The sequence below is a fragment of the Pseudophryne corroboree genome, unplaced genomic scaffold (genome assembly GCF_028390025.1).
Source record: "Pseudophryne corroboree isolate aPseCor3 unplaced genomic scaffold, aPseCor3.hap2 scaffold_1189, whole genome shotgun sequence".
Classification (NCBI taxonomy): Eukaryota; Metazoa; Chordata; class Amphibia; order Anura; family Myobatrachidae; genus Pseudophryne; species Pseudophryne corroboree.
Genome location: NW_026967814.1, coordinates 83,385 through 110,868, shown reverse-complemented (window position 1 = coordinate 110,868; position 27,484 = coordinate 83,385). Strand labels below are relative to the sequence as shown.

The following is a 27,484-nucleotide window of genomic DNA, read 5'->3' as shown; positions in this document are numbered from 1 at the left end:
GGTAATGACAATACTGTACCGCAATTCTCAGGTACGCCTGATGGGGTGGATAAATGGGAACATGAAGGTATGCAGCCTTTATGTCTAGATACACCATCAAATCCCCCCTTTCCAGGCTGGCCATGATCGCTCTGAGCGATTCCACTTTAAATTTGAACCTTTTCCAGTATAGGTTCAGAGATTTTAATTTTAAATAGGTCTGACCGAACCGTACGGATTCGGGACTACAGCCAAGGTTGAGTAATATCCCCTTCCTTGATGCCGGAGGGGAACCTTGAGCACCACCTGTTGGAGATACAATGTGTGAATTGTATTTAATAAAATCTCCCCTTCTGGGGGAGAAGCCGGTAGGTCCGATAAGGAAAACCGGCGAGGAGGCACCTTTCGAATTCCTTTGTAACCCTGAGAACAATTTTTATTGCCCCGGGATCCACCTGTGAGTGAACTCAGATGTGGCTGAAGAGTCGAAGACATGCTCCCCCTGGGACGGACTCCCTTAGCGGAGCTCCCGCATCCTGCGGTGGATGTAGTAGAGGCCGGGGAGGACTTCTGTTCCTGGGAACTAGCTGTGCCCCGTGCCCTTACCTCTGGTAAGAAAGGACGCTCCTCATACTTTCTTGTTATTCTGCGACCGAAAGGACTGCATTTGATAATGTCGTGCTTTCTTAGTCTGTGAGGGAATATAATGCAAAAGATCAGAATGACCAGCTATAGCTGTGGAGACCAGGTCCGAGAGCCCTTCTCCACACAATTCCTCAGCCTTGTAAGGTAAACCCTCCATATGCCTCTTTTAGTCGGCATCACCTGTCCATTGCATGTTCCACAGGACACGTCTAGCAGAAATCGACATAGCGTTGACTCTAGAACCCAGTACACTAACGTCTCTTTAGGCATGTCTTTTATATATATATATATATATATATATATATAAAAACTAGGGACAATAACATGGCATCCTTATCTAGGGTCTCAATCTCCGCTGATAAGGTACCTGTCCACGCTGCTACAGCGCTATAAACACATGCCGACACAATCGCCGGTCTGAGTAGTGTACCAGAATGTGCACGCTATCTGCAGGATCCCTGAGAATAGCTGTTACGTCAGGGCTACCTTTTGGGCAAACGTGACACCCTAGGGGAAGATTCCCATCACATCCTGGCCCTAGTAGGGGAAGGATACTGCCTGAGAATTCTTTGTGGGAAGCTGCAGTCTCTTGTCTGGAGATTCCCGCTCTTTTTCCTCATGAGAGGAGAGAAATTTACCTCAGCTTTCTTCCCCTTAAACATGTGTACCCTTGTGTCAGGGACAGATGAGTCATCAGTGATATGTAAATCATCTTTATTACAATAATCATATATTGAATACTTTCCTGCCATTTTGGCTGTAACTTTGCATTATCGTAGTCGACACTGGAGTCAAACTTTGTGTCGATATCAGTGTCTATTATTTTGGATAGTGAGCATTGAGAGACTCTGAAGGTCTCTGCGACATAGGGACAGACATGGGTAGATTCCCTGTCTGTTCCCTAACCTTTTGTGCAATAAATTTACCTTAGCACTTACACATATCCAAACAGGTGTCGGCGTTGTCGACGGAGACACCACGCACCCACACAGATTTGCTCCATCTCTTCCTTAGGAGAGCCTTTTACCGCAGACATGTCGACACACACGTACCGACACACTCCACACATACAGGGAATCTCTTATCTGAAGACAGGTCCCCCCTGAGGCCCTTTGGAGAGACAGAGAGAGAGAATGCCAGCACACACCCCAGCGCTATATAACCCAGGGATTACACAGAATGTTTACCCAGTAGCGCTGCTGTAATGTATAATCGCCAAATATGTGCCCCCCCCCTCTACTTTAAAACCCTCTTCACCGTGTGTCAAGCAGGGGAGAGTCTGGGGAGCTTCCTCTCAGCGGTGCTGTGGAGAGAAAATGGCGCTGGTGAGTGCTGAGGGAGAAGCCCCGCCCCCTCTGTCCCGCTCAAACTTACTAAAATATGGCGGGGGCTCTTTTATATACATGTACAGTGCCCACCTGTACATGTATATACACTTTTGCCATAGGAGAGGTATTTATTGCTGCCCAGGGCGCCCCCCCTGCGCCCTGCACCCTTACAGTGACCGGAGTGTGTGAGGTGTATGGGAGCAATGACGCACAGCTGCGGTGCTGTGCGTTACCTCAGTGAAGCTGAAGGCTTCTGCCGCCTGAGACGTCTTCTGGCTTCGTTTCTACTGGCTCTGTGAGGAGAACGGCGGCGCGGCTCTGGGGGTGGACGCCCAGTAAGAACCTGTGTTCACCCCCTCTGGAGCTAATGGTGTCCAGCAGCCGAGAAATTAGAGCCTATCATTTAAGAAGGTCTGCCCCTCTCTCCTCAGTCCCTCGATGCAGGGAGCCTGTTGCCAGCAGTGCTCTCTGTAAAAATGTAGAAAATATCCAAACAAAAATGCTTTCTAGGCAGAGAACTCAGGGGAGCTCCCTGCAGTGCACCCATCCTGCTCTGGGCACAGTGTAAAACTGAGGTCTGGAGGAGGGGCATAGAGGGAGGAGCCAGTACACCCAGAGTCCAAAGCTTTCTTAAAGTGCCCTATCTCCTGCGGAGCCCGTCTATTCCCCATGGTCCTTACGGAGTCCCAGCATCCTCAATGACGTTAGAGAAACTACCTTTGCCACCTTCTGACGCTTGAATTTATCAAACTTTTGTGATGCAGTAGTGGGATCAGCTTCATCATCAATCTGGAGAACCATTTTGATAGCTTCCACTAATTCAGGGACATCAACCTGAGCCAGAATCAGTCGGATCAGTATAGGCCCCATCTTCATCAGAAGAAGTAGTAGTAGTATCTGAAACATGAGTGGATTGAGAGGCGGAAACCACACGCTTAGACGACCCCTTAGTCCCAGAGGGCTGAGGTGTAGACTTCTGTTTAACCAAGAATTTATTCAAAATCTGTATCTGGTTAGATAATGTGTCCGCTCACGGCGGGTTAGCTACAGGGACAAGTTGTGGCTGCACTGGCACAGGCAGTCCCACAGGGGGCGTAAGACGTGTTATCAAAGTATTTCACATACAAGAAAAGGCAGCTCACAGTGGCTCTTGGTTGGACACAAGGGCCACAGGTGGAGTGGGAGATGTAAGGGACCCAGTATCCAGATCCCCAGCAGCAGGTCCCCCCCCTGGTAAATCTATGGTATCAGCACTGCATGATGCAGGAGCGTCCACGGAATTCCCACCCGGTGTTGCAGACATTATGAGGAATGTAGCCGTGGGGCACACAGTACTATATAGCCAGACAATAGAAATACCGCAATCCCCTGAATTATGTGCTAATAAAAGCAGGACACAAACAGAGAAATACATCGGTATGGGGTGACTGAAGTACACAGAAAAATACAGAGATGTATAGACTGTGTAGCACTATATATATATATATATATATATATATATATATATAGGTATATTTATATATATATATATATATATATATATATATATGTATATTTATATACAAATAAATGTGGTCACTGACGCACTTCTCCTCACAGGGCTCACAATATAGTGATAGTAAGGGAGTGATGATACACTTGGAAAGGAGAGAACACACAGCAGCTATAGGCACACTCAGTCACAAACACAATGCAGGAGTAATGTACACAGCAATAATACTGCACTGGACAGGCAGTGTACATACAATAGCAGATATGTATATGCAGAGATATAATAATGCACAGCAATACTAAATGTATATCACAGAATAATCGTACCACCTATTCTGTCAGTAACTCACCTATTTCTTAACGCTGTCTATATGACAGGTAGAATGATCAAGTGTCCTGTATTAGCACGGCGCTGGAACAGGCGGCTATACAGAGAAGACAGCCCCCAGCAATCCTATAGAGAGCGGCCCTTAGCTAAAATGGCGCCAAGTCTCAGCAGGAAGTGAGGGGAAGTAAAAGCAACTCCAGGGCGGGAACATCTACAGTAGATGGCGTACGGAGCTGGGGGGAGGGGCTACAGGCAGCGCTCTATCCCCACAGTGCTGGACTTCACCACCGGTACTATATGGAGCCTGTGAAATACATGCCTGTGCTCTGTTTACTGCCCTAGTGGATATAGTGGGGTCCCTGAGCAGCACAGTGTCCACGCCAGCCGCGCGGTTCGTCTCCCATCGGCCACACGCGAATCACGATTTATACCCGGCGGATCCCCCTGGGGGACCCTCTCACCTCCTCCCCATGTCCTGCAGCCACACGATCCTGGAGATGATGCAGCGGCGGTGCGTCTCCGCTGTAAGTACCCGGGAACCAGGCCGCGGGAGTATACAGCGCCGCATAGGGGAGGTGATGGATCCGCAGCACGGCATGTCTCCCAGACACAGAAGTGCTGCGGCTCAGTAGCATAGTAAAAGCTTTCTTCATTTTACAAAGTCTTAGGGCCTCAGGCAGCACCCTCTGTTATAGTGACCTGCGCTGCAGGCACCAACTTTAACACTGAGCTCCTGTGCACGGAGGCGGGGTTATATAGAGGAGGCGGTGCAGTGCATCCTGGGAACAGTCAACATTTTTAGCCTGTTGGTGCCTCGGATCAAGATCCAACTCTACACCCTGATGTTATTCCCTGTGGAATACCAGTGTACCCCGCTGCAGAAATAAATAACAGAAATAAAAGTGGTGAAAAGAAAAATAAATAATTGGAATAAAGAAAGAAAATTGTGTCCTGTCCTGAATTAAGAGTGACAGCGCTACATGGTTATCCTGCGTTATGTGAGCGGTGATAGATGCGTGCTCTGCGGGTCACACAGACACTGTAACTATCCCTGTACAGAGGGTTAGGCCCATACACACGAGAAGACCGAAAGATGAGCGACTGCCCTCCATCTGACCAACGATACTGAGTGTACACACAGAGCGATTTTATAAACGATCGGAACGACGAGCGGCACTGAGCAGCCGGCATGGACGACTGACCACCCGCTGCAGAGACCCACAGGCGAGCAGCGTTTATCACTCGCTGTGTACACACTGGACGACACATCGTTCAGAACTGTCGTAAACGCTCACGTCGCTGGAAACACCCCTCAGTGTGTATGGGCTTTCACTATAATATCCAGCCCAGAACGTCAGCGTAACCGTCTCTGTAATGGGCGAGGTCACGTCAGTACACTTCCAGATATATAGGTACATGGTCGCGTCTGCAGTCCTCTAATATAGGACCATGGTTATTGCTGGCCCTAGGATATATACAGACCAGTGTGATACAGCATGGGCACCTTATAATGATATTTTCTACTTAGAATAAAAAATCACATCATATCATTAAATGGTTCTCCTTACCGCTTGATGTTTAGCACAGTGTCAGACAGTCGGACAGTCACCGCCCGTTCTGTGTCATTCAAGAACTTCAAGCGAAGGGTTATTGTTTCCTGATCTTCGCTGGGAGGGCTCTCTGTTTGGGGTCCCCTGTGCCTCAGAGTGGGTGGCTCATTATCATGTGATGTAGAATTAGGGGTGCACAGAGCAGGTTCCCCTGTAACAGGAGGGTCTTCAGGTGGTGACAGGAGCGGTGTCTCACTTACAGGAGACACCCGGTTAGTACATAAGGTGGCATCACTGTTGGGACTGGGAGCGTGGCAGCTACTACCTGTAGCTTCTCTCTCCGCTCCCTGCTCACATACCACTCTGTCCGCTCTGTTCTGTACATCACCTGGGTGAGATCGTTCAGAAGTGTGAGTAGACACCCATGCCAGGACAATGACAGCCAAGAGTAGAATGACAGCGATGAGGAGCGTGACCTCATCATCCACACCTTCAATGAGAGCCATGGAGGTTACACTGCGGAGGACAGGAACATACAGCTGTGTTACTGGACAGTAAGTGACACATTCCCACTGCCTGTCCGCCGTTATCACCCATGTACTGTACCCCCACCTGTAGCGTCACCTCACATGTACTGTACCCCCACCTGCAGCGTCACCTCACATGTACTGTACCCCCACCTGCAGCGTCACCTCACATGTACTGTACCCCCACCTGTAGCGTCACCTCACATGTACTGTACCCCCACCTGCAGCGTCACCTCACATGTACTGTACCCCCACCTGTAGCATCACCTCACATGTACTGTACCCCCACCTGTAGCGTCACCTCACATGTACTGTACCTCTGCCTGTAGCGTCACCTCACATGTACTGTACCCCCACCTGTAGCGTCACCTCACATGTACTGTACCCCCACCTGTAGCGTCACCTCACATGTACTGTACCCCCACCTGTAGCGTCACCTCACATGTACTGTACCTTTGCCTGTAGCGTCACCTCACATGTACTGTACCCCCACCTGTAGCGTCACCTCACACGTACTGTACCTCTGCCTGTAGCGTCACCTCACATGTACTGTACCTTTGCCTGTAGCGTCATCACACGCGTGCTGTACCTCTGACTGTAGTGTAATGTCAAAGTCAGAAAAATGTCTCAATGCACGTTGCCATATTTGCACCGCACACTGGTCCGCGCTGCGCGTGCGTGCGCTCTCCCGTGGATGCGCATACCCGCAATAACGTGCACTCGCAGGCGCGGTATGCGTATTTACGGTAGAGTTTATGTAGTCGTAGCGTGCGACTCATTCGTTACAAATGTTCACAATTAATGTAGTTTATAGATCATGGTCCCTTTGATAGATTCTGAAAGTTTGGTTAAAATACAATGTCCCAGAGCTGAGGAATCCCTCTTTATATCGTACAAAGGGTCTAACAGGAATCATACAGCAGTGTTTGGTACCCATCGGAAGAGTATTTAATTAGCAATATTCCGGTGTTGGTTTGGAGCGTATTAATCGCTCGTGCGAATAGTTATGGACATAAGAAGTTTATGTCCATTTCTATTAATTACACATACTCAGGTATGCGGCGGGAAACCCAGTTTCCCACCCACCTGAGCTGTTGGAAATCGTCACAGCCCACCTGTATGAATCAACCTATGACCTTTTGTTATGATACAGGGCCGAATTCCTTCGGCCAATGGACAATGGGATTGTAGGACCAGGAGATTGCATTGTGTGTGGGGCATAAATAGGCAGGCCGACCACATCCAGCTCTCACTCTCTCATCAACGGTTATCTGCTGATAGCCGGGAGCTGGATATCGAGGCGCAGGCGATCATACCCTTTGTGCGTAAGTTTCTCTCCGTAATCATTGTCTTTCTGTGAGCCAATTTCTCTCATCTCATCTCTCTCTCTCTCTCTCTCTCTCTCTCTCTCTCTCTGTTCTCTCATATCTCCCCTAGACTAGGCTAGTATTGTATTGTATTAGATAGTATTGTATTGTATTTCTTTTAGGTCAGAGTAGTATTGTCCTTTTGTATTTATTGTTTAGTTCTGTGGTTAGGAAGTCTCTGTTATATTGTAGTGTATCATTTGTACTGTTATCCCCTTTTACAAGTATATTAGATATAATACAGTTAATAGGCCTTGGAACCTAAACCAGTATCTGTGTATTTTCTATAGTGTTAAGTGTTCACTTGAGCGTCGGTGACGCTCAAGCAGCTTTGTAGTTAGTCAGGTTACACAAGGTTGCACTTACACCCTGTACTCACATTAAGGTATTCAGTGTATTTCATTGGTATAAGGTTTTAACATAAAGGTATAGTGTTGTGAGCGTCTGCATCGCTGGTGACCTCCTCGTGGTCTCGAGCGTATGCTACGCCATAGCGAATCATTCCCCTAGACATAGCCAATAACGTGTCCTGTGATCACTGGGCCGTGAGCGAACGTGACGCTTGAGCGTCTCGCCTACGGCTGAGCGATCGCTACGCCAATAGCGTACCATTACGGTACTTCTTGAGCAAACAGCGTACAGTGTTCTTAGCTTCATAAAGGGTTGTTTATACGACAAAGGAATTTAGCATTGTCAATTGCGGGCTCGTCCTATACTTCTCATATCTGCACTAGGTAGATCAGCAGACATTATCCCTCCAGCAAAGGGTGGGAGGTTGTCTCACAGTGCTGACGGGATAAGCGTCTGCTTCGCTTAGATAAAGAGTGCTGAAGGAACCCGGTAACCGGAAGTAAGAACAAAACGCTTGTGTCTTTTTAAAACTGTTTATTTTTCTTTTGTCTTGCGTACGCATACATACCTGCATTTCTTTTCACTTGTGTATTTCATTTTTTCGTATATCACTATTCCTGTTTGCCAAATTTTATAGTTGATAGAAAGTGCTAAAAAGAGATTTGCTGTTATTTCATAGTAGAGGTGATAGTTAAAGTATAGAACAAACACACGGTTTGTCTGAGATACAAGGCAGTCAGTGTGGATTGCGGTAGATGATCAGGGATCATTTACATTGATAAAAATATATTGTGTTACGGTGGATCCTTTGCATTGCGTACACGTGTCGCTAACAAAGACTAGCGTACGCAATCCAAAGGCAGACGCACGCAGCGTTCATTACGCAACGTAGCGTCCGGTTACGCTCACGTAGCTCAAGTCACGAAAAAGTTGAATTAGCGCAAAGCGATAATTAGCGCAAGGCGATAATTAACGCACAGCGGTAGATAACGCGAAGCGGTAAATAACGCAAATCTATTTTTAGAAAATCTGAAATTTAGTTTAACAGATCCTGCTCCTAATTGGTAACACTCTTGGGCTAAAGACAAATTTCTGCGCAGAAATAGATATAGAAACAAAGTGTACATGTGTTGAGTGAGTGTGTTTTGTATACAAAAGTTTATATAACTTTAAGGTGGAACCAAAAGGAAAGCCGGGTACTCGTCAAGGGACATACGTGTAAGTGACATATACGGTGGCTAGGGAGGCATCCCTGGTTAAATAATATTTGAGCATTAGAGTATAGCGGACCATAAGGTAACAAGACCAGGAGGTCATAAGGTAAAAGGTCCGCTATAAAAGTCCAGTGGCACAACGCCTGGGGTGTTGGTGCAGAACCCATATAGGCCATAAGCTCTTGCTGAAGGAATCGCGGCCGGAAACATCGATTCCATTGGTCTTTCAGTACATGACAAGTAGTGCTCGTGTACTGAACGATTGGACCGCACGTAATTGTGTGCAGTAGTTAGTGATCTGACCTAATACCATTAGAGTAAAGTGGTCACAAACGCTATTTGTACATTCTGACGTGATTTGTGTAATTTTTTATTTTTGGAAGGGAAGTTCGCTGGTCACTCAGGAACTATCTAACAACCCCACCTTTACTGGAAAGAGTAAGTGTCCTGCGGGTAACCCTCATATGTTCCAGTAAACTGAAGGTTCCATAGGGGCCCTGTATCGAGTACGCCAGCACCACGTCGGTGTGATCAGGTCGTATTGGTCGAGGTGGGCGAGTGAGTGGGGTACTCGGTAAACCGCCACCGCCGGCCTACTGTGGAGTAATTTGGTTGTCTGAAAAGGCTTGCTGAAAACCTTGATACAGAGATCCAAGGAGGACTAAGCAACACCTGCAGACTTTGGGGGCCAGTTGCTCAGGTAGGGGGCGATCAACCCTGGTTCAGGTTGATTCTGTGAACCGACCAGTTGGGTCGGCACGATATGTAATGTGTGAAAAATATGGAATTCACACCGAATCTTTATGTGATGAATGGGAGAGAATGACTGTACAAGACAGGGACAAATTCCCAAGAATAGGTAGCTTCAGTCCAGAAGTGTTACAAAATTTAAGGAGGAGGATATGTCTCGTAAAATCAACAAAGAGACGAATTCAACATCATGATTATTTACAGTTATGGCACCAGGAAGGTGAGATACAGAGAGGTTTGGCTCTGGCGGCAGGATCTGGGGCAGTCAGGAAGTTGATTGCCACAGCTCCTCCCCCACCATACATTGCAGGAGAGAAGTTGATTGCGGAGAGAAACGCACTGGGTTGTAAAACACAAACTCTTAGTAACCCTGTAAATGTTAATGATGTTAACCAAATAACTCATGCAAGTATTAACCCGTGCAAGATGTACCCTGTTTTGAACCTTCCTCAGGAGTGTGATCAAGAAGACGATTCAGCAACAATTTCAGCTCTCTCTCTTGCAGCCACCATAGCAGAGACCACAGTAGGCACAGCGACACCCACGAGATTAGTGAAAGCCCCTAGCGGAGGGATAGGTGAGGTCGTGTCAACGGGTAAGTACGGCACCATGCACTACACTGAAACAATTGTACCACAACAAGCTGTAGAATCTACACAGGAAGAGGCTGTTAGAATTGCTCCTGTAAGGGTAATAGCAGTTCCCAATGGAAAAACAGATGTGTCTGGAGCCACTCCCATAAGGAACATTGCCATGTACACTCCATTTTCCAGAATGGAGTTAAGAACAATAGTGTCCGAATTTCCTGACCCCAGGAAGGATTTAGTTGCTAGCCAAAAATACATCAGGGATCTAGGTAACACTGTAGAACCCAACAACAAGGATTGGCAGATACTGCTAAGAGCTTGTTTACCTTCCAATGTTGATGCAACTCAGTTTTTAGCTGATTGTGCATTGGATAAAGATGTACCGCTTACAGACGTGTACAACAAGGATAATGTAAAGAGGATAAATTTACAGCTAAAGGAGTATTTCCCAGCCGTTGTTAAATGGAATAAAATATTTTCCATTAAGCAAAAGGAGTCCGAAACGGCAACAGAATATTTTCACCGGGCACTATTAGAAATGGCAAAGTACACTGGTATAGAAGACATTAAGACCAACCCAAACCATCGGGAAGTAGCAGTATCTGTACTGATGGATGGTTTAAAGGAAACATTAAAGACTAGGGTTCAGACCACGCAACCATGCTGGCGAGGTCTGTCAGTGTCCGGCTTGAGAGAGGCTGCTATTGATCACGACAGAAACATCACTAGGCACAGAGAGTCGCAAAGTGATAAGTTGATGTCCGTAAGTATACAGGCGCTGACCACAAGGCAGACTGCGTATGTACCACCGAATCCTGTGGGTAAGGCAAGTGTAATAACATGTTTTTCTTGTAACAGACCGGGACACTTTGCACGAGAATGTAGAACAAAGAATGTACAAAGATCTTTTCAACCCCCTAGACAACAACACAACACACGACATTGGGAGCAGGGTCCACAGAGGCGGAGTTTTGAGCCACATACAGGGGAAACAAAAAGATATCCCCCGAACAGAGATTGGCATGCCTCTGGTAGTTCCCAGCTAACTCCCCCACAAGTAGTTGCTGCCAATGGGATTCAGGGAGGTCAGCATACCCAATAGGGGTGTGGCCATACCTGTAATCTGCAGCCAGTTAAGTTGATTGCCAGTCTTGGAAGCGAACCAGAGATTGCAATCAATGTAGCTGGTAAAACTTTAAACTTTCTTGTAGACACAGGGGCGGCCAAGTCAGTGATAAATTCGACAGTGGGCATGAGAACCACTGGTAGGACAATTCCAGCCATGGGAGTAACAGGAGTAGTCCAGCACTACCCGGTTAGCAAACCAGCCGAGATTACAATAGGGCCTTTGCATACCAAGCATTCCTTTTTGCTGGCTGCATCTGCACCAACTAATCTCCTGGGAAGAGACTTACTATGTAAAATGGGTTGCGTCATTTATTGTACTCCTGAAGGTGTATTCTTGGACATCCCTGAGAATCACGCTCAGGAAGTACGAGACATGTTAGACTCCCCATCAAAATTAATGTCACATTCCATTATGACAAATAGGAATCCATCCCAAGTAGAAGAGATGATATCTCAGATACCAGAGTCACTTTGGACAAAAGATGGACAGGACACTGGATTAATGGCAAACGTAGCTCCAGTAGTTGTGCAAGTAAAAGATGGTAGGATAGCTCCAAAAATCCCACAGTATCCTCTGAAGCCAGAGGTGGAGCTAGGAGTTTTTCCCGTAATAGAGCGCTTGCTACAACAGGGCATTCTAGTAAGAACGTCCAGCACCGCAAATAGTCCCATCTTCCCTGTTAAAAAGAGTGGGGGGAGGGGTTACAGGCTAGTGCAGGATCTAAGGGGGATTAACAAAATAGTTGAGAGTCAGTTCCCCGTAGTGCCTAATCCAGCTGTCATCCTAATGCAAATTCCTCCCACTGCCAAATTTTTCACTGTTATTGACCTCTGCTCCGCTTTCTTTTCGGTACCTCTGCACCCTGACAGCCAATATTTGTTTGCATTTACATACAGAGGAGTCCAATACACGTGGACTCGGTTACCCCAAGGTTTCATAGATAGTCCAAGTATATTTTCTCAGGCTTTGCATGATTGTTTACAGTCTTTCCAACCGGAAAGTGGATCAGTGTTGATACAGTACGTGGATGATCTACTACTGTGTTCTGATTCATTGGAGGCATCCCTGAAGGATACGAAACAGCTCCTGTTTCATCTTTCAGACACAGGTCACAAGGTCTCCAAAGACAAGTTGCAATTATGCCAAGCTAAGGTAAAATACTTGGGACACTGTCTAACACAAGGACTGAGACACCTGACCGCTGATAGAATCCAAGCCATTAGAGACATGACACTGCCACAAACCCAGCAACAGATCAGGACGTTTTTAGGAATGTGTGGGTATTGCCGTAATTGGATCCCAGGGTTTTCCATATTGGCGCTACCTTTGCAGGAAATGGTCTCCTCAAACAAACCTGATCGGATTTCGCATACAGACGAATCCGAAACAGCATTTGAGAGACTCAAACAGTGCCTAACGCAGGCACCAGCACTAGGTATGCCAGACTATGGGAAACCCTTTGAACTATACGGAACAGAAAGTGCTGGGTGCGCAGCAGGTGTACTAACACAAAAACACGGTGATGCCAGCAGGCCAATTGCATACTACAGCGCTCAGCTAGACACGGTAGCGCGATCCCTCCCCACATGCTTGCGTAGCGTTGCGGCGATAGCATTGCTAGTGACAAAAAGCGAAGATGTCGTGCTAGGCCACAACCTCACAATCCATACACCGCATGCGGTATCTGCCTTATTGAATTCTGCCCAAACCAGACACGTCTCATCAGCAAGGTTTACAAGATGGGAATTGGCATTAATGGCCCCCGTAAACATCACCATAAGGAGATGCAGTGCATTAAACCCTGCAACATTTCTCCCAGGTGTGCCTGGTCAGACACAAAGGGTGGGAGGTGAGAGTGATGGGGAAGGAGGATTTAATGCAAAGGAAGATGCACATGATTGTATGGAATATTTGACCCAAAATTTTACCGCAAGGCCTGACATCAGTGACAATCCACTAGAAGATGCAGAACTCACGTTCTACACGGACGGTAGTTGTCACAGACAGTCAGACTCGGGAGACTTGTGTACTGGATACGCAGTCGTAGATGACCAAGACACCATAGAAGCGGAACCGCTAGGCCCACCTCACTCAGCCCAGGTTGCTGAACTGGTCGCCCTAACCAGAGCATGTGAATTGGCTAAGGGTAAGTCAGCCAATATCTACACCGATTCCAGATACGCGTTCGGGGTAGTCCATGATTTCGGAGCCCTATGGCGGCTCAGAAATTTCATGACGGCAGCTGGTACACCGATAGCGCATGCAGCTCACATAAAAAGGCTTCTAACAGCGATACAGGAACCCGACAGAGTGGCTGTTATCAAATGTAAAGCACATACATATAGCCAAGACCCAGTATCCCTTGGTAACAGCCGAGCAGACGAAGCCGCAAAGCTTGCAGCTGCTACCCCCACACGGACAGACACCACACAGTTGATGGTATTTAATACCATCAACACACAGAAGTTGTGTGAGATGCAGAATTTGTGTTCCACACAGGAAAGAGCAGTCTGGAGGGCAAAGGGATATGGCCAGGAGTCCTCAGGGCTCTGGACGGATGGACATGGTAAACCAGTGGCCCCCAGGGCATACCTTCCATGTCTGGCTGAAGCAGCTCACGGGCTGACTCATCTAGGCAAGGAGGGGATGTGCAAATTGGTAAGAGCATACTGGTGCGCCCCAGGATTCTCCTCTCATGCGAGTAAAAGAGCAATGTCATGCCTTACCTGTCTGAGAAAGAATATTGGAAAAGCAATACCTACAGAACCATCCCATATCCCACCTGCCGGCGGCCCTTTCCAGGTAATACAAATTGACTTCATTCAATTACCCCCATGTCGAAATTTGAAATATGTACTTGTCTGTATAGATGTTTTCTCGAATTGGGTCGAGGCTTTTCCAGCAGCTACAAATACCGCTATGTTTACAGCTAAGAAAATTGTGCAGGAATTTGTATGTAGATATGGTATCCCTAGAATCATTGAAAGTGATAGGGGTACCCATTTTACAGGTGATGTCTTTCAAGGAATGTGTAAATTGATGGGTATTGATAGCAAGCTGCACACTCCGTACCGTCCACAGGCGAGTGCGAAGGTCGAAAGAGTGAACAGCACTATTAAAAATAAATTGAGTAAAGTAATGGCAGAGACAGGATTGACGTGGCCAGAAGCTTTACCCATTGTTTTGTATAGCATCAGAACCACTCCCAGGTCCCCTCTTAATCTGTCTCCTTTTGAAATCTTGTTTGGTCGACAACCGCATGTCATGATTAACCCTCAGGATGATTTGAAATGTAACAATGAAGTAACTGTAAAGTACTTGATTAACATGAGTAAACAGTTGAGGAATCAAAATGATAATCTGAAGTTGGTGATTCCTGATTTACCAGATAGTAATTGTCATGACATTGAACCTGGGGATTATGTAATGATACGAAATTTTCTACGCTCAGGTTGTCTTATTGATAGATGGGAAGGACCATACCAGGTCTTATTGACTAGCACCACAGCATTGAAGGTTGCTGAGAGAGAGACTTGGGTCCATTCATCCCACTGCAAGAAGGTTGCTGATCCAGAGAAGTCCCGTGATAAGGAACAGACGGTAGAGGTTGTATCACTAGAGTGTCTGTTCCAGGAGGACTGAGGCGGCACCTGAGCCTTGAAGACCGAAAGCAGCTGTCGACTCCCCTCTCCCTTTTATTGTTTTCTCCACTTCCCATCCCCTCTCCCTTAAAATTTCTTTTTCCCCCTTCTCATTCTTCTCTATTTCCTCCTCAAAGATGGACTTGCCCCAAGAGACTGTGATCCGGATTTTTATGTTAACCATGATGTTGACCAGAGCAGTCTGTTCCGGCGAGAGTACCATAGAGGTCGAAAGAGGTTCTGGAATGGGTTCCGATTATGATGATGGAGGCGTAGTTTTCCAAGATCAACCAAACCAACAAGCAAAGGCGAGTATCAGAAAACGATCCGATAGAAGAAATTGTGATGGATTGTTAGCTGAAGAAAATTGTATCTGTAGGCTCTGTGATAATCTGGTTGAAGATGGATGCATAAAGAAATGCCAATCTAGTTTTAATATCCATATAGACCGGCATCCATTGAGTGACTATCACTCCTTAGTGGGTAACGTGTTAAACCAAACAGATTGTTGGGTATGCTCTCAAGTACCTCAGGGTCACAGTAAATCAGGGCTAGTACCATTTCCTTTAACGTTAGGGGAGGTACTTGAGCTAAGTGGTGGGAGACCGGTGGACCGGAGGTTTAACATCTCCAGCCCTCCTAGTTTGAAGCTCCACCAATACCATGTGGATAGGTCCCTCATATGTTTTAACATCTCCAATCCCAGAAAACCGGGAAATTGGGAAGTGTCATGGAGCAACCTTACCATGACCTTTTCACACAGAGCAGATAGAATGCCTACAGATACAGAGCTCGTACGCCACATAGCCAGTAGAGGAAAATCTTTCCGGTATCGATATACCTTAGGAAATAGGATTACTAGAGTTGGAGAGGTATCACCAGGATACTGTGCACATATCGTACAAACCGATACGTGCATTAGGCAGATGGAAGAATTAGGGTCAGGAGATTTCACCTGGAAGGTTTGTAACATGGTCATGTCCTTCTCCGTCCCATATGTTCTCCCCGATGATGCATATTTCATATGCGGGAGAAAGGCGTACAAGTGGCTTGCCCCAAACTCTGAAGGATTGTGTTATATTGGAAAAGTATTGCCCGAAGTGATGACTGTTACACATGACAAAATGAAGGACATACACCGTGGTGCCCAAGCTCCTTATACTCACACTCACTACGAGCACCGGGTTAAAAGACAACTGTCAGAAAGGTTAGAGCATCCGGCCTCTGATCTTATCCATGAATCCACCGGGATTCAGGTTCTGGTAGCGTTAGATTTCACTCGCACCGCTCGAGGTGTGATGAATTATAGATACATTTCCGCACTCGCCAATTTGTTAGATAATATCACTGAAATGTATGATGACACGTTTAGATACACTGGAAGAGAACTTCAAGCTTACAAAACAGAACTAGTTCAGCATAGGATGGTTCTTAATTATCTTACAGCAGTAACAGGCGGATATTGTGTTACATTGGCAACACAGTACGGCATAAAGTGTTGCACGTATATCACAAATAGCACCGAGGATCCGGTAGAGGTCATAGACCAAAAGATGGACGATATTCTCCAATTGAAGTGGGAATTTCGTCGAAAACACAATCTCACCCTTGCTGCTGTAGGTAATGAGCTGACTGGTTGGGTGTCATGGTTGAACCCGCGAAATTGGTTCTCCGGTTTAGGAGACTGGGCTCAAGGAGTCATAATGGATGTTGGAAAGTTTCTACTATGTATCTTGGGTGTCGTTATATCGATTGGATTGATATTTAGATGCGGGCAGGCTTTAATGAGGTGCAAACAAAGTACAAAAGTGATGAGCTTGAGGAGTGAGGAAACTGTAATTAACCTGGATTTGATTTATGACCCAATGATAGAAACCAGAATGTGATGAAAATGCGATTATACGGTCCGTTTCTTTCACCTGTTTTTCTGCTTTTCTCCCAGATACAAAGACCCCCTTGGACGAGGAAGCTGACGAGACGAGATGTATACAGACAACGGATTGACCAAAGAAGAAGATTTGACAACTTTAAATATGGACACTTGATGAACTTTGCCATGGATCCCCAGTTTCCCTAGTATCTTTAAACTCACGCTAGCCCAACATTTTTGTAAATCTGATGGCTCAGACAAAGCTATTTGCTCATGCCTAAGGAGCAATACAGCGCAAAGAAGACGACTCTCAACAGATACCGAAAACAACTTCGACGACAGATGTACATTTCCCTGACATAGAATATCATTGCATTTTTCGTAAGTGTTCTTTATCTTCATCTCTGCAACCCCCAGGTAACGACACACATAGACGATAGGGAATACAGGCACAGATAGCAGCAACCACATACCTCCCCCATTCATGTATCATCAACTAAAATGTGCATCCCCATTTTGTTACAACTGAAAGCCGAAATGAGCTCGGTAGAGTTTGACAGCCCATCCACAGACCTGTACCACAGGATAAGAAGGAATTCAAATGTATACTTCGCAATACCTCGAAGCTTGATTTACAACACGTACGGCACGATGATACATGACCCCCCAAACATGGATTCATACACACATGCTTCTGCTATCTCACTAGGTCATACCCTCTTCACACCTTCTCCCCTCTCCTCCCCTACCCAACCATGGAAATCAATTAACCCCTGACTTACATTTTTCTCCTTAAATGTTTTGTGGCAGTTATTATTGACTGCCAAAGGGTGGACTGTCAAAGTCAGAAAAATGTCTCAATGCACGTTGCCATATTTGCACCGCACACTGGTCCGCGCTGCGCGTGCGTGCGCTCTCCCGTGGATGCGCATACCCGCAATAACGTGCACTCGCAGGCGCGGTATGCGTATTTACGGTAGAGTTTATGTAGTCGTAGCGTGCGACTCATTCGTTACAAATGTTCACAATTAATGTAGTTTATAGATCATGGTCCCTTTGATAGATTCTGAAAGTTTGGTTAAAATACAATGTCCCAGAGCTGAGGAATCCCTCTTTATATCGTACGAAGGGTCTAACAGGAATCATACAGCAGTGTTTGGTACCCATCGGAAGAGTATTTAATTAGCAATATTCCGGTGTTGGTTTGGAGCGTATTAATCGCTCGTGCGAATAGTTATGGACATAAGAAGTTTATGTCCATTTCTATTAATTACACATACTCAGGTATGCGGCGGGAAACCCAGTTTCCCACCCACCTGAGCTGTTGGAAATCGTCACAGCCCACCTGTATGAATCACCCTATGACCTTTTGTTATGATACAGGGCCGAATTCCTTCGGCCAATGGACAATGGGATTGTAGGACCAGGAGATTGCATTGTGTGTGGGGCATAAATAGGCAGGCCGACCACATCCAGCTCTCACTCTCTCATCAACGGTTATCTGCTGATAGCCGGGAGCTGGATATCGAGGCGCAGGCGATCATACCCTTTGTGCGTAAGTTTCTCTCCGTTATCATTGTCTTTCTGTGAGCCAATTTCTCTCATCTCATCTCTCTCTCTCTCTCTCTCTCTGTTCTGTTCTCTCATATCTCCCCTAGACTAGGCTAGTATTGTATTGTATTAGATAGTATTGTGTTGTATTGCATTTAGGTCAGTGTAGTATTGTCTTTTGTATTTATTGTTTAGTTCTGTGGTTAGGAAGTCCTTGTTATATTGTAGTGTATCATTTGTACTGTTATCCCCTTTTACAAGTATATTAGATATAATACAGTTAATAGGCCTTGGAACCTAAACCAGTATCTGTGCATTTTCTATAGTGTTAAGTGTTCACTTGAGCGTCGGTGACGCTCAAGCAGCTTTGTAGTTAGTCAGGTTACACAAGGTTGCACTTACACCCTGTACTCACATTAAGGTATTCAGTGTATTTCATTGGTATAAGGTTTTAACATAAAGGTATAGTGTTGTGAGCGTCTGCATCGCTGGTGACCTCCTCGTGGTCTCGAGCGTAAGCTACGCCATAGCGAATCATTACCCTAGACATAACCAATAACGTGTCCTGTGATCACTGGGCCGTGAGCGAACGTGACGCTTGAGCGTCTCGCCTACGGCTGAGCGATCGCTACGCCAATAGCGTACCATTACGGTACTTCTTAAGCAAACAGCGTACAGTGTTCTTAGCTTCATAAAGGGTTGTTATACGACAAGGGAATTTAGCATTGTCAGTAATAACACACGTACTGTACCTCTGCCTGTAGTGTAATAACACACGTACTGTACCTCTGCCTGTAGTGTAATAACACACGTACTGTACCTCTGCCTGTAGTGTAATAACACACGTACTGTACCTCTGCCTGTAGTGTAATAACACACGTACTGTACCTCTGCCTGTAGTGTAATAACACACGTACTGTACCTCTGCCTGTAGTGTAATAACACACGTACTGTACCTCTGCCTGTAGTGTAATAACACACGTACTGTACCTCTGCCTGTAGCGTCACCTCACACGTACTGTACCTCTGCCTGTAGTGTAATAACACACGTACTGTACCTCTGCCTGTAGTGTCACCTCACACGTACTGTACCTCTGCCTGTAGCGTCACCTCACATGTACTGTACCTCTGCCTGTAGCGTCACCTCACACGTACTGTACCTCTGACTGTAGTGTCACCTCACATGTACTGTACCTCTGCCTGTAGCGTCACCTCACACGTACTGTACCTCTGCCTGTAGTGTCACCTCACATGTACTGTACCTCTGCCTGTAGCGTCACCTCACACGTACTGTACCTCTGCCTGTAGTGTCACCTCACATGTACTGTACCTCTGCCTGTAGCGTCACCTCACACGTACTGTACCTCTGCCTGTAGTGTCACCTCACATGTACTGTACCTCTGCCTGTAGCGTCACCTCACACGTACTGTACCTCTGCCTGTAGTGTCACCTCACATGTACTGTACCTCTGCCTGTAGCGTCACCTCACATGTACTGTACCTCTGCCTGTAGCGTCACCTCACACGTACTGTACCCCCGCCTGTAGTGTCACCTCACACGTACTGTACCTCTGCCTGTAGTGTCACCTCACATGTACTGTACCTCTGCCTGTAGTGTAATAACACACGTACTGTACCTCTGCCTGTAGTGTAATAACACACGTACTGTACCTCTGCCTGTAGTGTAATAACACACGTACTGTACCTCTGCCTGTAGTGTAATAACACACGTACTGTACCTCTGCCTGTAGTGTAATAACACACGTACTGTACCTCTGCCTGTAGTGTAATAACACACGTACTGTACCTCTGACTGTAGTGTCACCTCACATGTACTGTACCTCTGCCTGTAGCGTCACCTCACACGTACTGTACCTCTGCCTGTAGTGTCACCTCACATGTACTGTACCTCTGCCTGTAGCGTCACCTCACACGTACTGTACCTCTGCCTGTAGCGTCACCTCACACGTACTGTACCTCTGCCTGTAGTGTCACCTCACACGTACTTTACCTCTGCCTGTAGCGTCACCTCACACGTACTGTACCTCTGCCTGTAGCGTCACCTCACACGTACTGTACCTCTGCCTGTAGCGTCACCTCACACGTACTGTACCTCTGCCTGTAGTGTCACCTCACACGTACTGTACCTCTGACTGTAGTGTCACCTCACACGTACTGTAGCCCCGCCTGTAGCGTCACCTCACACGTACTGTACCTCTGCCTGTAGTGTCACCTCACACGTACTGTACCTCTGCCTGTAGCGTCACCTCACACGTACTGTACCTCTGCCTGTAGCGTCACCTCACACGTACTGTACCTCTGCCTGTAGCGTCATCCCACACGTACTGTACCTCTGCCTGTAGCGTCATCCCACACGTACTGTAGCCCCGCCTGTAGTGTCACCTCACACGTACTGTACCTCTGCCTGTAGTGTCACCTCACACGTACTGTACCTCTGCCTGTAGCGTCACCTCACACGTACTGTACCTCTGCCTGTAGTGTCACCTCACACGTACTGTACCTCTGCCTGTAGCGTCACCTCACACGTACTGTACCTCTGCCTGTAGTGTCACCTCACACGTACTGTACCTCTGCCTGTAGCGTCACCTCACACGTACTGTACCTCTGCCTGTAGCGTCACCTCACACGTACTGTACCTCTGCCTGTAGTGTCACCTCACACGTACTGTACCTCTGCCTGTAGCGTCACCTCACATGTACTGTAGCCCCGCCTGTAGCGTCACCTCACACGTACTGTACCTCTGCCTGTAGTGTCACCTCACACGTACTGTACCTCTGCCTGTAGCGTCACCTCACACGTACTGTACCTCTGCCTGTAGCGTCACCTCACACGTACTGTACCTCTGCCTGTAGTGTCACCTCACACGTACTGTACCTCTGCCTGTAGCGTCACCTCACATGTACTGTAGCCCCGCCTGTAGCGTCACCTCACACGTACTGTACCTCTGCCTGTAGTGTCACCTCACACGTACTGTACCTCTGCCTGTAGCGTCACCTCACACGTACTGTACCTCTGCCTGTAGCGTCACCTCACACGTACTGTACCTCTGCCTGTAGTGTCACCTCACACGTACTGTACCTCTGCCTGTAGCGTCACCTCACATGTACTGTAGCCCCGCCTGTAGCGTCACCTCACACGTACTGTACCTCTGCCTGTAGTGTCACCTCACACGTACTGTACCTCTGCCTGTAGCGTCACCTCACACGTACTGTACCTCTGCCTGTAGCGTCACCTCACACGTACTGTACCTCTGCCTGTAGTGTCACCTCACACGTACTGTACCTCTGCCTGTAGCGTCACCTCACATGTACTGTAGCCCCGCCTGTAGCGTCACCTCACACGTACTGTACCTCTGCCTGTAGTGTCACCTCACACGTACTGTACCTCTGCCTGTAGCGTCACCTCACACGTACTGTACCTCTGCCTGTAGCGTCACCTCACACGTACTGTACCTCTGCCTGTAGCGTCACCTCACACGTACTGTACCCCCGCCTGTAGCGTCACCTCACACGTACTGTACCCCCGCCTGTAGCGTCACCTCACACGTACTGTACCCCCGCCTGTAGCGTCACCTCACACGTACTGTACCCCCGCCTGTAGCGTCACCTCACACGTACTGTACCCCCGCCTGTAGCGTCACCTCACACGTACTGTACCTCTGCCTGTAGTGTCACCTCACACGTACTGTACCTCTGACTGTAGCGTCATCACACACGTACTGTACCTCTGACTGTAGTGTCACCTCACACGTACTGTAGCCCCGCCTGTAGCGTCACCTCACACGTACTGTACCTCTGCCTGTAGTGTCATCCCACACGTACTGTACCTCTGCCTGTAGCGTCATCACACACGTACTGTACCTCTGCCTGTAGCGTCATCACACACGTACTGTACCTCTGCCTGTAGCATCACCTCACACGTACTGTACCTCTGCCTGTAGCATCACCTCACACGTACTGTACCCCCGCCTGTAGTGTCACCTCACATGTACTGAACCCCTGCCTGTAGTGTCACCTCACACGTACTGTACCTCTGCCTGTAGCATCACCTCACACGTACTGTACCTCTGCCTGTAGCATCACCTCACATGTACTGTACCCCCGCCTGTAGTGTCACCTCACACGTACTGTACCCCCGCCTGTAGTGTCACCTCACACGTACTGTACCCCCGCCTGTAGTGTCACCTCACACGTACTGTACCTCTGCCTGTAGCGTCACCTCACACGTACTGTACCTCCGCCTGTAGCGTCACCTCACACGTACTGTACCCCCGCCTGTAGTGTCACCTCACACGTACTGTACCCCCGCCTGTAGCGTCACCTCACATGTACTGTACCTCTGCCTGTAGCGTCACCTCACACGTACTGTACCTCTGCCTGTAGCGTCACCTCACACGTACTGTACCCCCGCCTGTAGCGTCACCTCACACGTACTGTACCCCCGCCTGTAGCGTCACCTCACACGTACTGTACCCCCGCCTGTAGCGTCACCTCACACGTACTGTACCCCCACCTGTAGCGTCACCTCACACGTACTGTACCCCCGCCTGTAGTGTCACCTCACACGTACTGTACCCCCGCCTGTAGTGTCACCTCACACGTACTGTACCTCTGCCTGTAGTGTCACCTCACATGTACTGTACCCCCGCCTGTAGTGTCACCTCACACGTACTGTACCTCTGCCTGTAGTGTCACCTCACATGTACTGTACCTCTGCCTGTAGCGTCACCTCACACGTACTGTACCTCTGCCTGTAGTGTCACCTCACATGTACTGTACCTCTGCCTGTAGCGTCACCTCACACGTACTGTACCTCTGCCTGTAGTGTCACCTCACATGTACTGTACCTCTGCCTGTAGTGTAATAACACACGTACTGTACCTCTGCCTGTAGTGTAATAACACACGTACTGTACCTCTGCCTGTAGTGTAATAACACACGTACTGTACCTCTGACTGTAGTGTCACCTCACATGTACTGTACCTCTGCCTGTAGCGTCACCTCACACGTACTGTACCTCTGCCTGTAGTGTCACCTCACATGTACTGTACCTCTGCCTGTAGCGTCACCTCACACGTACTGTAGCCCCGCCTGTAGTGTCACCTCACACGTACTGTAGCCCCGCCTGTAGCGTCACCTCACACGTACTGTACCTCTGCCTGTAGTGTCACCTCACACGTACTGTACCTCTGCCTGTAGTGTCACCTCACACGTACTGTACCTCTGCCTGTAGCGTCACCTCACACGTACTGTACCTCTGCCTGTAGCGTCACCTCACACGTACTGTACCTCTGCCTGTAGCGTCACCTCACACGTACTGTACCTCTGCCTGTAGTGTCACCTCACACGTACTGTACCTCTGCCTGTAGCGTCACCTCACACGTACTGTACCTCTGCCTGTAGTGTCACCTCACACGTACTGTACCTCTGCCTGTAGTGTCACCTCACACGTACTGTAGCCCCGCCTGTAGCGTCACCTCACACGTACTGTACCTCTGCCTGTAGTGTCACCTCACACGTACTGTACCCCCGCCTGTAGCGTCACCTCACATGTACTGTACCTCTGCCTGTAGTGTCACCTCACATGTACTGTACCTCTGACTGTAGTGTCACCTCACACGTACTGTAGCCCCGCCTGTAGCGTCACCTCACACGTACTGTACCTCTGCCTGTAGCGTCACCTCACACGTACTGTACCTCTGCCTGTAGTGTCACCTCACACGTACTGTACCTCTGCCTGTAGCGTCACCTCACACGTACTGTACCTCTGCCTGTAGCGTCACCTCACACGTACTGTACCTCTGCCTGTAGCGTCACCTCACACGTACTGTACCTCTGCCTGTAGTGTCACCTCACACGTACTGTACCTCTGACTGTAGTGTCACCTCACACGTACTGTAGCCCCGCCTGTAGCGTCACCTCACACGTACTGTACCTCTGCCTGTAGCGTCACCTCACACGTACTGTACCTCTGCCTGTAGCGTCACCTCACACGTACTGTACCTCTGCCTGTAGCGTCACCTCACACGTACTGTACCTCTGCCTGTAGCGTCATCCCACACGTACTGTACCTCTGCCTGTAGCGTCATCCCACACGTACTGTAGCCCCGCCTGTAGTGTCACCTCACACGTACTGTACCTCTGCCTGTAGTGTCACCTCACACGTACTGTACCTCTGCCTGTAGCGTCACCTCACACGTACTGTACCTCTGCCTGTAGTGTCACCTCACACGTACTGTACCTCTGCCTGTAGCGTCATCCCACACGTACTGTAGCCCCGCCTGTAGTGTCACCTCACACGTACTGTACCTCTGCCTGTAGTGTCACCTCACACGTACTGTACCTCTGCCTGTAGCGTCACCTCACACGTACTGTACCTCTGCCTGTAGTGTCACCTCACACGTACTGTACCTCTGCCTGTAGCATCACCTCACACGTACTGTACCTCTGCCTGTAGCATCACCTCACATGTACTGTACCCCCGCCTGTAGTGTCACCTCACACGTACTGTACCCCCGCCTGTAGTGTCACCTCACACGTACTGTACCCCCGCCTGTAGTGTCACCTCACACGTACTGTACCTCTGCCTGTAGCGTCACCTCACACGTACTGTACCTCCGCCTGTAGCGTCACCTCACACGTACTGTACCCCCGCCTGTAGTGTCACCTCACACGTACTGTACCCCCGCCTGTAGCGTCACCTCACATGTACTGTACCTCTGCCTGTAGCGTCACCTCACACGTACTGTACCTCTGCCTGTAGCGTCACCTCACACGTACTGTACCCCCGCCTGTAGCGTCACCTCACACGTACTGTACCCCCGCCTGTAGCGTCACCTCACACGTACTGTACCCCCGCCTGTAGCGTCACCTCACACGTACTGTACCCCCGCCTGTAGCGTCACCTCACACGTACTGTACCCCCACCTGTACTGTCACCTCACATGTACTGTACCCCCGCCTGTAGTGTCACCTCACATGTACTGTACCCCCACCTGTAGTGTCACCTCACATGTACTGTACCCCCACCTGTAGTGTCACCTCACATGTACTGTACCCCCACCTGTAGTGTCACCTCACATGTACTGTACCCCCACCTGTAGTGTCACCTCACATGTACTGTACCCCCACCTGTAGTGTCACCTCACATGTACTGTACCCCCACCTGTAGTGTCACCTCACATGTACTGTACCCCCACCTGTAGTGTCACCTCACATGTACTGTACCCCCACCTGTACTGTCACCTCACATGTACTGTACCCCCGCCTGTAGTGTCACCTCACATGTACTGTACCCCCGCCTGTAGTGTCACCTCACATGTACTGTACCCCCACCTGTAGTGTCACCTCACATGTACTGTACCCCCACCTGTAGTGTCACCTCACATGTACTGTACCCCCACCTGTAGTGTCACCTCACATGTACTGTACCCCCACCTGTAGTGTCACCTCACATGTACTGTACCCCCACCTGTAGTGTCACCTCACATGTACTGTACCCCCACCTGTAGTGTCACCTCACATGTACTGTACCCCCACCTGTAGTGTCACCTCACATGTACTGTACCCCCACCTGTAGTGTCACCTCACACGTACTGTATACATACCCTCCAACATGACCCGCCCCACTAGGTACAAAATGCTCTGGTTCTGGACTTCCCTCTTAATTTATTATTGCTATCACCTGTGAAGAAACAGCTTTCTTATCATTTACCTAGTTCAACACAGGTGATGGAAATCATAAATTAAGAGGGAAGTCCAGGAACAGAGCATTTTGTACCTAGTGGGGCGGGTCATGTTGGAGGGTCTGTGTATACCATACTTGCCTACCTGCCCCTCTCCATGAGGGAGAAAATGCTCTGTTCCTGGACTTTCCTGGTCATGTATGATTGCCATCACCTGTGGTGAGCTGGGTAATTGATAAGAAAGGTGTCACCACAGGTGATGGCAATCATACATGACCAGGAAAGTGCAGGAACAGAGCATTGTCATGGAGAGGGGCAGGTAGGTAAGTATGCTGCACAGTAATACCCCCGGTAATGACGTCACAGTGAAGAAAGCGGTTACCGCTACTCAGAGTAATGACGTCACCCAATCCCCGGAGCAATGACGTCACTCAGCGGTAATTACAGCGGAGCAGGAAGAGTATTACTCACTGTTATTCCTCCTCATGCAGCTGCAGTACTTCCGCTGTGTGACGTGGTAGAGCGGTGCATGCTGGGAGATGACGATAACCGTCACGTGTCCATCCCCGGCGGCCATGTCCTCTGTGGGCAGGAGGCCCGCCAGTGTGTACGCGACAAGCCCCGCCTATTCCCCGCCCCTGTCAGTGTAGTCAGAGCAACCTGAGGCAGGAGGCGCATCCGCTATGCTCCACCCCTCAGTGAGGAGACACGCCCCCTGCCAGCCCCTGAGTAGTTGCCGCCCCCTTCAGAACGGCCTGCGTGGGGAACCTCCTGCATTGTGCGGTGACCCCGCCTACAGCAGTGCGTCCTGCGGCAGATGTGACAGGGTGTGTGATCAGTGTAATGTACAGGGAGCCACGCCGGGCCTGGTAATGAGCGAGGGAGCGTGGGGTAACAGGGCACCATTCTAATCCGGGGGCTGCCACGCCAGGCCTGGTAATGAGCAAGGGAGCGTGGGGTGACAGGGCGCCATTCTAATCCGGGGGCGGCCACGCCAGGCAATGAGCAAGGGAGCGTGGGGTAACAGGGCGCCATTCTAATCCGGGGGCGGCCACGCCAGGCCTGGTAATGAGCGAGGGAGCGTGGGGTAACAGGGCGCCATTCTAATCCGGGGGCGGCCACGCCAGGCCTGATAATGAGCGAGGGAGCGTGGGGTAACAGGGCGCCATTCTAATCCGGGAGCGGCCACGCCAGGCCTGGTAATGAGCAAGGGAGCGTGGGGTAACAAGGCGCCATTCTAATCCGGGGCGGCCACGCCAGGCCTGGTAATGAGCAAGGGAGCGTGGGGTAACAGGGCGCCATTCTGATCCGGGGGCGGCCACGCCAGGCCTGGTAATGAGCAAGGGAGCGTGGGGTAACAGGGCGCCATTCTAATCCGGGGGCGGCCACGCCAGGCCTGGTAATGAGCAAGGGAGCGTGGGGTAACAGGGCGCCATTCTAATCCGGGGGCGGCCACGCCAGGCCTGGTAATG

At 48.9% G+C, this 27,484-nt stretch overlaps 1 protein-coding gene across 3 annotated transcripts in view; it reads right to left on the bottom strand.

Annotated features, from left to right (window-relative positions):
• The window catches only part of LOC134990740 (transmembrane and ubiquitin-like domain-containing protein 1), a 74,610-nt gene extending 48,016 nt beyond the window's left edge, over nt 1-26,594 (bottom strand). For 2 of the 3 annotated variants that reach the window (XR_010195416.1, XM_063950713.1), the window contains exons 1-2: nt 26,484-26,594; nt 5,340-5,837 (exon numbers count right to left, since the gene is read on the bottom strand). Coding sequence is in view for 2 of the 3 variants with exons in the window: in XM_063950713.1 (XP_063806783.1) it covers nt 5,340-5,827 (488 nt within the window). In the remaining variant the exon portion in view is untranslated. The other variant, XM_063950714.1, reaches the window with a different exon arrangement.
• Between the last annotated feature and the right edge of the window lie 890 nt (nt 26,595-27,484).